The sequence below is a fragment of the Brienomyrus brachyistius genome, unplaced genomic scaffold, assembly GCF_023856365.1.
Source record: "Brienomyrus brachyistius isolate T26 unplaced genomic scaffold, BBRACH_0.4 scaffold48, whole genome shotgun sequence".
NCBI lineage: Eukaryota > Metazoa > Chordata > Actinopteri > Osteoglossiformes > Mormyridae > Brienomyrus > Brienomyrus brachyistius.
This window is the reverse complement of record NW_026042323.1, coordinates 744,649-757,398: the sequence shown is the minus strand read 5'-3', so window position 1 is coordinate 757,398 and position 12,750 is coordinate 744,649. Positions and strand designations below refer to the sequence as shown.

Sequence of the window (12,750 nt, the reverse complement as noted above, 5' to 3'; positions counted from 1 at the left end):
CTAATAAGCTGGGACTGGATATTGTCAGACTAGGGCTCGGTGATAAAACAATAACAATAATTACTGAGATATAATTTCTAAAAATCAATATAATAAATTCTTGATATAAGTTCAATCTAATTTTAACGTGACGAGCAGGTAAGTCCAAAGCAGCCTGTCCAATAAGGGTCATCCAGCAAAAGAATGTCTACAGTAATATTCAGTCCATGAGAAATCCGCACCCCTTATCATAATAAAAGCACTCCAATAGTGTCCATCAGAACTACATTAAAAGTCCCGCTTTTAAGCATCAACAAGTAGATCAAGTAAATCTTAATCTTTTAAAATCATGTTTGTCAAACTAATGAACTTACCTTGAAGGAATATTTTTTTACTCTTAATTACTCAAACTCATATGAACTGCATTTAGGCTCCTACACATGCCTTTCACTACACACATGAACAGCAACACGACACACTTGGAAGAAAGATTTTTTTCGCTAAATTCGACTTCATTTTGAAATACCACTGCTACCATCAACACTGGTATACACTGTGAGAGGAAAGGGTGCAGCCCTGGTATAATTTTGTTCCCCACGGTAAAAACAACATTAATGTTCATTAATGAAATGAAATACCACTTCGGCCAAGGAAGCTGCAGGTTCAAACTGCACTGAGACTGACACAGAGCACCTGCAAGCCACTGCACAGGCCCCTGCTGCCAAAGATGCTGCCAGCCTTCACTCTCTCCAAAATCTGCTCTCTTGCTATGCAAAGTTCATACCCAACTATGTCACAGTAGTAGAGCCTCTCTGTGCCTGCATCAAGAAGCCGCATTTGAGTGGACTGATGAGGCGCAGAGGTGCTTTCTCACTGTGAATCGGCTATTTGTGGACAGACCCGCGCTTGTCTTATTCAGCCCAGCCTTGCGAAACATCATTTCAAGAGACGCCTCTGATTCCGGTCTGGCTGCCATATTCACTCCGCTGTCTCACTTGTATGGATGCACTGATACACTCTCAGATATCTACATGTAACCTCATTTTTTCAGAGGTCTGACAAGTCTGCAAAGGTTTTTGAGACACCACTACATCCTCTACATCTACCAGGGGCCCACTGGAGTAAACTGGGACTGCATATTGTCAGACTGGGGCTGGGTGATAACAATAATTACTGAGATATAATTTTCCTCAAAATCCATCCATCCATGCATTTTCCAAACCGCTTATCCTACTGGGTCGCGGGGGGTCCGGAGCCTATCCCGGAAGCAATGGGCACGAGGCAGGGAACAACCCAGGATGGGGGGCCAGCCCATCACAGGGCACACTCACACACCATTCACTCACACATACACACCTATGGGCAATTTAGCAACTCCAATTAGCCTCAGCATGTTTTTGGAATGTGGGGGGGAAAACCGGAGTACCTGGAGGAAACTCCACGACGACATGGGGAGAACATGCAAACTCCACACACATGTACCCCAGGTGGAGACTCGAACCCAGATCCCAGAGGTGTGAGGCAACAATGCTAACCACTGCACCACCATGCCGCCCCCTGTGCTAATAATAATTATAATAATTATTCCCTGTGAGTAAATTCTGTTCACACCTCCCCCAACTTGCCCCATCTTATGGGGAAGATGATGGTGCAGGAGGTAGTGCTATCGTTTAGTAACCAGAGAGTTGCCGGTTCAAGGCCTGGTTCCTCCTGACCCCATCAAAGTGTCCTTGAGCAAGACACTGAACCCCAAATTGCTCCCGGCGTGCAGGTTGGCGCCTTGCATGGCAGCCTCTGCCTCCGGAGTATGAATGTGTTGTGTGTGGATGGGTGAATGTGAGCCACCTGTAGCAGCACCTAGGGAGCTGGGGGTGAATGGCCTTGCTGAAGAACCTGCAAACATAACTGAGCCCAGGCTTGAACCAGTGACCTTCTGGTCACAGGTTGAAAGGTTGAGCCCACGAAGCCACTTGCTCCCCCCTAAGGTTGCAGGCTTCTTGAGTTCATGTAGGAAGAAAAGTCTTTTCTGGACTTTGTTGGTGATGGAGGCATGTCCCACCATGATGGTGCTCGTGGTCCCCTGGAATTGGCATAACTCCACCACAGATATGGCCTGGCCAGTGCTTTCCTAAAGAAGGCAGGCGGGGTTGCTGATTTTAAATTTAGCCTGTTGGTGTTAATGCATTTGTGTAGTGCTGCCCAGCATTTAATGTAATAGCAGAACTCACTGTAGCACAGTGCTTTCAGGTGACAGCTCAGTCACACTTCTTTTTAATGAATGAACTTAATGCATTAAGTAAGTATTAAACAAATCATCACATGGTCGTGTAGGAGAGAGTTTGATATTGGGGGGGGGCACAACTTAATAGTATAAAGGCAAAGGCATATTTATAGGAGGGGCGAATGTAGCCAAATTAAATATTGGGGGTACGCTTCGGCAATAATCTGCTTGCTGTTCCTTTTGTTGAGGGCAGAGCTAATCAATTAAGTTAAGTGAGCTGGTTGTGAGATCTAACAAACACATGGAATGGCTGAGCTGAGGAGAGGTTTGGGAACCAAAGCCGTGTTCTTATAACCATCCAACAAGGTATCAGTCGCTTTTTGGAAAACAGGAGAAATTCAAGTTGCTTTTTATTGGGTTACTGTTTCAGTTCTGACTTTTTTTTGACTGCCAATACATGCTTTCTACTCAGACAAATAGCTGTAAACATTTTCATTGGCTGCCTAAGACTTTTGCACAGCACTGTACCTGTGCCTCCAGGAATGGACACCAGGCTGAACACTGGATACACGCCATAGAAAATGTTATTATTGTTAGGTAGCATCATTATATTCATTTTATTGTTTCCTGTTATCTTATTCACATAATTGTGATGGTATCAAAAGTGAATCCATTCATTGTTCTATTCAGGATTGCAGGGGGTCTGGAGTCTATTCCAGAGGCTATGGGTGCTAGTCAGGGAACAACCCAGTATGGGACGCTGGCCAATCGCAGGGCACCCTCATGCACTATTCACACACACATGCACACCTGTGGGCAGTTCGGTAACTCCAAGCCTCAGCATGTTTTTGGACTGTGGGGGGAAACCGGAGAACTCAGAGGAAACCCCACGACGACATGGGGGGAAACCGGAGTACTCAGAGGAAACCCCACAGCGACATGGGGGGAAACCGGAGTACTCAGAGGAAACCCCACGACGACATGGGGGGAAACCGGAGTACTCAGAGGAAACCCCACGACGACATGGGGGGAAACCGGAGTACTCAGAGGAAACCCCACGACGACATGGGGGGAAACCGGAGTACTCAGAGGAAACCCCACGACGACATGGGGGGAAACCGGAGTACTCAGAGGAAACCCCACGACGACATGGGGGGAAACCGGAGTACTCAGAGGAAACCCCACGACGACATGGGGGGAAACCGGAGTACTCAGAGGAAGCCCCATGACGACATGGGGGGAAACCGGAGTACTCAGAGGAAACCCCACGATGACATGGGGGGAAACCGGAGTACTCAGAGGAAACCCCACGACGACATGGGGGGAAACCGGAGTACTCAGAGGAAACCCCACGACGACATGGGGGGAAACCGGAGTACTCAGAGGAAACCCCACGACGACATGGGGGGAAACCGGAGTACTCAGAGGAAACCCCACGACGACATGGGGGGAAACCGGAGTACTCAGAGGAAACCCCACGACGACATGGGGGGAAACCGGAGTACTCAGAGGAAACCCCACGACGACATGGGGGGAACGTGCAAACTCCACACACATGGAGCCATGAAGACTGTGAGGCAGCAGTGATAACCACAGCACCACCATGAAGGCCCTCAAAAGTGAATCACTTCAGGAAATGTTTAAACAGACTCTCTAACAGCAGTCATACACATGAGGTCGCACCGCTGACAGGTGATCAGGGGAGGAAGCATAATGCCTCAACATGCAGTGCTGGGGGGCTGCAGAGCAGCTACATAAATAAATCATCCATTCTTATTATTGTTAAAAACAATCCACTGCCAGTTCTGACAGTTAAAATGTGTCAAGGTTTTTAATGATTTGACTCCCTTAATAGAAATATTTTGTTACCCACCTCCATATAATAGTAATAGAATTTCTCTGATGTAGTTCGTAGTGTATTGCTAGAAGACACTGCAAATAATTTCATCTCAAACTTTTCTCTTTTTTATTCCCTCATATTATCTGGGGAGTCAGAGTGCAGAAATACTAGCATTCAGATGTTTGGAATGGTTCCTGTATCCCACTGGGTTGCGGGGGGTCCAGAGCCTATCCCGGAAGCAATGGGCACGAGGCAGGGAACAACCCAGGATGGGGGGCCAGCCCATAGCAGGGCACACTCACACACCATTCACTCTCACATGCACACCTACGAGCAATTTAGCAAGTCCAATTAGGCTCAGCATGTATTTGGACTGTGGGAGGAAACCGGAGTACCTGGAGGAAACCCCACGACGACATGGGGAAAACATGCAAACTCCACACACACGTAACCCAGGTGGAGACTCGAACCCGGGTCCCAGAGGTGTGAGGCAACAGTGCTGACCACTGCACCACCAGGCCGCCCCCCTAGATCAATCCATTCAACAGTTATTAGCCACAAGGCATGTTTACTTATTGCAACACCACCTAGTGGTGGAATGACACTATTTTTGTTCTTATTCCTCAGAATTGGGCCCCAAGTCCAGTCACCAAATCAATTTTATCCAAGTTTTGTTGAGATATGGCCACACATCCTGTTCAGTGGCTTTGTCATCAAATTCATTGGATGATAGTGGCCATAGCATCTGACTTTTAGTAACTTTTGGTCACAATCCCTTCTAGATGATGCACCCCAAATTTGATGATGATTGGATCAACAGCCTAGGTTTCCAAAAAACTTTTTTTTCAGAAATATTCAAAATGACAATATGACAGACTTAATTAATGAGTGCAATCGAAGTTAGACAAGCCATGGCTTTAAACACACCAAAGATCATAATCCCAGGCTTAAGAATTCAGAATTTACATGCAGAAACATATCTTGAAATTTGACCTGATGGTGTTGCTACAGGAATGAATGGATTAAACCCAAATCTGGTGAGCCAGTATTTTGGATGGGCCTCTGTCAGGGTGCCAAACTACAAAGTAGAAGATTGGACAAAATTTTTGTCCTGTGCAAAATAATTAGGTTTTCTGAAAAATTCAGAATGACAGAAAATCCAATAAGGAAATTAACGGCAATGGATGAATTTGAATCGGGATGAGCAAAGGATTCAGAGGAATGAAAGATCACAAATCTAGGCCAAGGGGTGTTAACATACTTCATATATCAAGTATAATACCCGTAAGAAATGAGTTTATTATAAGAATGTCCGCTAAAGTCAGCTAAAACTGCTTAATTTCATTCTTTTTAGCTTTGCTCTGACTTTAGCTGAGTATTTTGTTCACCCTGGTGCTTGTTGGTAATACCCCAGTGAGTACAGTGCACGCCCCCTCCCCCAAACAGATTCTTCCCACAAAAATGCACCAACTTCCTTCACGAGGGAAAGATTTGGGATCCATTTAGCCTTTATTTATTTGTAATAGAGTATAAACGACTCACATATTTTAATTAATTACTTACATTCAGTGCTGTGTGTAGTTGTGCATTGACTTTAATAGGAAGGAGTGTCTGCAGGTTTTCTGCCACACACAGGTACCAGCCCGTGTCCTTCCTCTCCAGTCGCCTCATTGTGACGCTGAGCACTTTATTAACTCTTTCATCACTGAGCTCCACAGGCCTCCCATCCAAACTCCCAGAATTCTCTACACAGGAGCCCCTGCCCATCCTACACCACATCATGTCAATGTAAATGTCAGTATAGTGACACTGAATACTGACAGTGTCTCCTTTCATAGGCGTCACCTCCTGTTTGTCCACAAGCTGCCCTGGAGATCCTGAAGACACAAATCAGAAACAAAGGAAGCACTAACATTTGCATAACAATAAGATATTCTCACTATGATTATGAACCAGTAACAAGATGTTCACGTCGTTTTTCCGTACATTTTATGCATATCCATAGCTAAGCTATGACATTTGTCATATTACTTATCATACTTAACACGGGGGCAGCATGGTGGCGCAGTTGGTTGGTTGGTTCCCACTTGTGCCCAGTGTTCTTGGGATAGGTTCCAGTCCCCAGGCAACCCCAGTTGGAATTAAGTGGCTTCAGAAAATGGATGGATGGATACTTAACCCCCTGTAGAAGCCCATGTAAACTGATATGGTTACTTTTTCCACGCTACATATATCATATTGGGAAAAATTCAAATGCATAGCAGCGGCCCTTCTACCTCCGACGAGCTAAAAGGTGTGGCACAAGTCCCCTTATCCTCAGGACACTTTATAACTGTGTCATCAAGAGCATCCTAACTGGATGCGTCGCCGGCTGGTATGATAGCCACACCACCTACCCCAGCAAAGCTCTGCAAGAAGTAGCACGGTGTGGGGAATATCATTATGAGATGAGCTTCCTGTCAGGGTCAGCTCCTATTGTCCCAATCTTGCATCCATAGCTTCTGGCTTTGACCTTGAATAGGATAAGTGCTACAGCCAATGGATGGATATTCCATACTTACATGCACTTCACACATTAATGTCAAATGAGAGTATAATTTTCTTTACATGCACTGTTAAGTATTAACATGGTCTATATGAGTAATTATGTAACTAATATTAAATAAATTTAAAGAATATATACCATGCAGTGTTGGCCTCCCATCTGGAAGGTAGGCCACACGAATCCCAGCCATAGTCTGTGCCTATGTGTATAGACTTTGCATGTCCTGAATATGTCACATTAGACATGGATTGATATCAAGCTTGGTACTTCATGATTAAAGCTAAATCAATAACGTAAAACATTCCCATTTATCCCAATTGCTTGGAAAAAGGCCTATTTACCAATTAAACCAGTAGCAATAGCACATAAATCCATTAAATACACAGATTAAGTTTAATTTGGTCTCAGATATTACAAAACCTCATGAATAATACACTGACATTAGGTCTATATATTTTTGTGTTTTTTTTCCCATTAGCCTAGCCTACTTTTTGTCTCTGGGGAAAAGGATACGAATGAACTCGCATGTCCGCTAAACATGACTTTATACACAAACACGGAATGTAGTGTCCAGTGTTCAAACTCATTGATTTCAGGTCATTTTCACCGGTTGAAATGATTGAAGACAACAAAAAGATAATTTTAAGCATAAATGCATTTATTTTCTAATTAGATGTCAGCAAAACATTAAACATTTGTATGTAGTAATTGCAAGAAAACAAAAAGAAAACAAAATGTACCATTTTAAGTTTCTGGTACTGTGACATAACACTGATATCAGCGCATTTAACAACGTTACACATGACAGGCTGAACTATTCCTTCTAAGCTAGGTATCCTAAACTCAGTACGTCCAAACAAAAGCAAAAACAGAAATACTGTCACAAGTCCAGGGCGGATTGAGAGCGACAGCGTGTCATGGAGCAAGCAGAAACAGAGAGTGGACGACTCACTCAGGGATTCAAAGGAGGAAAGGGGAAAAACACTAGAGACACTAATAAAAACAAAAGCAGACCACGAGGGGTCAAAAACAAGACAAGGAACAACAGTAATCAAATAAGAAATCGGTCGGTGGGTCACAAGCTTTTTTTTTTTTTTCCCTCCACCACCCCCCCTCTGCGGAGGACCACTTTATTGTGCCCGAGATGTTATTTCAGGTGGAGTCTAGGACCCAACCTGACACGTGTGTATAGACAAACAGGCACACACATATACAAGCATACGTTCCCACCCTCATGCAGACATAAACAAATATTTACACATTCACCCAACATTTAGACACACAGAAATGAACACTGTACACATACTCTCACTCCCCATATATACTCTATGTGGACCCCTATTTTTCCTCTGGCGAGGAGACCAGAAGATCACCCCGGACCCCGCAGTAGCCGAGAAGCCCACCAGCCCAGACCCCGACCAGACGGCCAGCTCTTCCTCTCAGCCCCCAGCCCCAAATGGCGAACAGGGAACGGGGGTGTGAAAAGACCCCATGCCCCCCTTTGCCCGCTCAGATGTGGTGTTGGTGTGTGTTGTTCTAAAGTGCTTTTAAAACAGGTGAAGGGCATGGCACTAACCACGCCCTGCCGACCAACAGCTGGTGTTAGCTCGGCCTCTCCCCAGAGCCCTCAATGTCTGTGTGTGATTAAAATTGAGATGTGGGCCCTGGCACCAGAGGTAAGGCTGAATGAACAGACCGCCCTCTGGATGCCATTCTGTGTGCCCATCCCCAACGCCCTAAATGTATGTGTCATGAGAGAGTAAGTAATGAGAGTGTCTACGTTGTAGTGTATGAATGAGGTACAGGTGGTCGCGAGGGGACAGAGGAGGAATACCTACCCTGCATCCCAGCAACGCACCTACACCTCAAAGCCCTACATGTGTGGTGGTGTGATGGAGCGGGAGGAGGGAAGCATTTAGGGATGGGGAGGAAAGGAATGGGGGGGGGCAAAATACCTCCCCCCCCGCCCCAGCATTCAGTCAACTCCCAGACTGCACAAGACAAAAGATATCCAAAGACATTGTACCTCTCTGAAAGGTAGAAACGTTTCACCGCTCGTCCAAGCAGCTTTGCATGTGCAAATGCACAACCCCTCACTCAACAGAGGTAGAGGCATTAGGCACAACCTGTCTCCAATTTAACCTGCGGCCCTCTCATCATTTGCCAAAACAAAAATAATTCCCAGGAAAAAAACAGACCCAATTCACACCTCCACCAGGTGGGCCACCCTTAACGACCCACTCTATTGGAGTAGGAGGGACTGGTTACATCTACCCGCAACTCCCCCCCCCCCCACTTTGTTTCACTCAACGAGCCCCCTTAGACTACTTACCCAGGAGGATAAATATGTGGACACTTACTACCTCCCTCAGGCTGAAGAAGCTGCTTGGATAAGCAGCGAAACGTTTCTAACTTTCAGAGACAAGTCCAGTTGCCACGAGTCAACCACCAGAGAGTATGGTCTAAGGTTGCCTGGTCCTTCTGTTCCTCTGTGGCGAAGGGTACCTTAAGGGTACCTTCACCACATTGCCATTTGACACTGACACCTTCACATTGCCTGCTTCTAAATCGCCAATGATCAGTTCTTCCAATAATAATTTGTCCACCTTAGTTTCAACAATATCCAAATTTATAGCATTCGGCTGGAATTCACTGTTTATAACTTCTACTGCCACATCCACAATTTCCAATTCAAATGCTTTTTCAAAAGACTTTTCTCTAGTCTCCTCCACTTCAACTTCTCCAATTTGTACTTGCACAATTTCAAAATTAAATTTACTTTGATCTAAATATTCGAGATCAAACTGGCAGAGGTCTACCAGCACAGCTCCTATCTTCAGACTGTCTTGGTGGTTGTCTACAGGCTTTATGGAGATTGTCCTGTTATTTATCACAAAAGCCTCCAACCCATGTACATCTATCCCCTTATCCCTCCCAAGCTGGCTAGTGGGTGGAGTTACTTGGGAGCACTCCTCTTCATCACCCCAGCAGATGATCTCTTCCCACTTGTCCCAGGCTGCCCAATAAGCATCATCCGTCCAGCTAACTGCCTTGTCAATTCGCCTTCGGGAATGTGACTCAGTGGAACTGTCAGCCTGGTCAGAAGGTGATTCTGCTGGGGAGCACAGCTCTTTCTCATCTCCCCAGTCAATCACCTCTCCCCACTTGTCCCAAGTTGCCCAGTATCTGTCGTCGCTCCAGCAAACAGCTTTCTCAAATCGTCTGATTCTGAATGAGGAAAAACAACATACAGGCAATGCAATGGAGCTGTCAGTCACTCCTGACATGTGGACTACACTTCTGCACTGACCCACACCTTCCCAATCAACAACCGCATTACTGCACAGGCAGAGCTGCTATCTTTGGTTAGCTGGCTGGCGTGAGATTCTCAATTCCAGACAAGTCTGCACATTCATCTCCATATGTGTAACAGTCTTACTACCTTGTAAATAGTCTGGAGGGTTTGCAGACTACCCCAACACTTTTGATGGAGCTAATTTTAGGTTTATAATGGAACAAAACAGATTGACTACAAGACATCTTGAGTGAGGGTTGGCAACCCTGCATATGACACTAACTAACCTGCACATAAAATTTAAATATAATCCAAACAATATACTGAATTTTACACAAACATATTTCAATATACAGTCATACCTCGGCTCACGAACTTAGTTCCTGACCTGAAAAGTGCGTGACCTCAATCAATTTTCCCATTTCAAATAATGTAAATATGTATTATGTTCAATATGTTTAAACCTCAGAAACGCTGCATTTTCTTCAGTTTTTAATATTTTTCAGTGACCAAGAATCCATCCATCCATTTTCCAAACCGCTTATCCTACTCGTTTGCCTATCCCGGAAGCAATGGGCACGAGGCAGGGAAAAATCGAGGATGGGGGGGCCAGCCCATTGCAGGGCACACTCACACACCATTCACTCACACATGCACTCCTACGGGCAATTTAGCAAGTACCCGGAGGAAACCCCACGACGACATGGGGAGAACGCGACCAAGAATATAGACTTAAATTAAAATAACCTTACTTGTAACAAATAATGCTGTTGGCACGTCAAACTGTCGGTGCAGCGGTAAGAAAATCGGGAGAAGACTAACAATAATAGAGGATTTATAAATGGAAAAATAAGTTCACACAACACGTTATTCACCATGAACTAGGACATATCGCCGTCTTTCTCTTTAGGTCACTCTATACATACAAATATACACTTCGAGTACACGCAGTACAACTCAACACCCCCTACCGTACAATCAAATTATGACAGACTGTGCACATATAACTGAGAGCATACATTTACATTTACATGCTAACAAATGCTAAATTAAATAAAACATTAAAACTGAGCATACGCTGGTCGCTCGAAAGACGCCAAAACACGGAAAACAACCACAAAACATCCCCCCAAAACACTAAACAATCAACATTAAAACACTGAGTAACAGTCAAATGCAGTAATTTCGAAAATATGATTTTTTTAATTATTATTATACTGGACATTTCTTCGCGTTTCGGGTGGTTCTTTGGGGAGCTTTCATTGGACCCTTTTCGGGACGTTTGTGGGTTCGCGGCCCGAAACACGGTTCGACAACCGGTACAAAACATTTTGGAACATCTGGTTCGTAACCCGATTTATTCGTGATCAGGACTGTTCGTGGGTCGAGGTACCACTTTACATACAAAGACAGATACTAAATAATAAGATAAGTTATACGATAAAATGGGAGCAGAAATGCAACATACCTTGCCATCTTGGTGCAGAAAAGCAAGTGAAGCCGCGTCTTTCAAACCGGTAGCTTCCCACGTGCGGAGGCATCAAATGTAACCAAGCAACAACATAACTAAATAATAACATCATAATACGTATAGTTGTTATATAATAATGACAGTTTTATAAGTTTTTTATTTACTAATAGAAGTAAATAAGAAAAAAAATTGTGTAAGAACTGCAAAGCAAGAATATAGTAGTAAGCATGAATCACACATTCAGCTCTGGATAATATCAGACAATGACTTAAAGACACGTGAAATGAACTGCACTCTTGGAGTCTGTCTCTCCCCAAAGCACTATGCACGGTAACTTGTTTAATATGGGAATTATAAAATGACACTTTGGTAACATTTCAAACTGTTGTATCGCGATACATAGCGATCAGTATGTCGAACTGTCACGCCCAGCTCGTACGATCCTCATGTGTGCCACGCCCCCCTAATTATCCACGTGTGCTTCCCCCTTGTACTCAGCTGTGTCCGATTATTTTCGCCCAGTCCTGTCTATTTCAGTCCATGTCTTGCTTTCGTTCCTGATCCGTCATTGATGTTAGTTAGTCGATGTTCGTGCTTCGTCCCGTTTTAGTGCTAATAAATCCCAGTTTCCCCGTGTTCTGCCTGCCTGTTTCCTGCCCATGCGATCGCGCTCGCAACCAGCCCGAAACCTGACATGAGCAAGGTTATACATCACACAAGCTTCCCACAAGAACCTGTAATTAGATTAAGCGCGTACCACACTGGGCCCGGCTGCCTTATACTGCAACCGAGCACGATCGCATCCTGCCCCCCTCCCCAGTTCTGCCCCCCTGTTGCACTTACTGGTCCGGACGCGAGCACGTTTTGTCATCAACCTGCAACTTTTTGTGTGAAAGAAACATAAGAAGCAAAGCTGTGTACCACAGTAGGGTAGAATTCATGGTTAATTTCGTGGCTTATTTGGGGCGGTTTTGAGTATGATGACACACACAGATTTGTCAAGTATACAAAGCAGAGGTTTTTATTTATTCGTGCTGCACGTATAGGAAAATACACACTTTATCAAATATCTCAGGCAGACTGATGCTGCGCGGGATACCGATGCGAAAAAGGTATTGCGGTACCGCATTTTTGAAAGCTGTTCGGTATTACATTACATTACATTTCTTTAGTACTTGTACTAATTACACTATTTTCGCTTCCGCTAACTATGGGATCATGACGATGGACTCTATATAGCAAAACCACTGCCGAAACTAAGTTATACACTAAGTTAGATCTGCACCCATCATGCTATATAAAATACTAAAACGTCAGCTAGTTAAGTATGATGTCCATAGCTTCACCTCAGTGATTTATATCAGGGATATACATTGACGTCATCAAAGTTTGATGTTTG

At 44.5% G+C, this 12,750-nt stretch overlaps 2 protein-coding genes across 2 annotated transcripts in view; one reads left to right on the top strand and one right to left on the bottom strand.

The window, feature by feature from the left end:
* Positions 1-12,750, top strand: part of LOC125723415 (G-protein coupled receptor family C group 5 member B-like) — a 337,495-nt gene that overhangs the window by 199,152 nt on the left and 125,593 nt on the right. The gene's annotated exons all lie outside the window — the stretch shown is intronic.
* Positions 8,553-11,686, bottom strand: LOC125723413 (uncharacterized). Its single transcript, XM_049000020.1, has 2 exons — positions 11,349-11,686; positions 8,553-9,813 (listed from the first exon to the last, which is right to left on the bottom strand). Exons 1-2 carry the CDS (start codon positions 11,354-11,356, stop codon positions 9,048-9,050), a joined length of 774 nt encoding a protein of 257 aa, XP_048855977.1. The 5' UTR covers positions 11,357-11,686; the 3' UTR covers positions 8,553-9,047.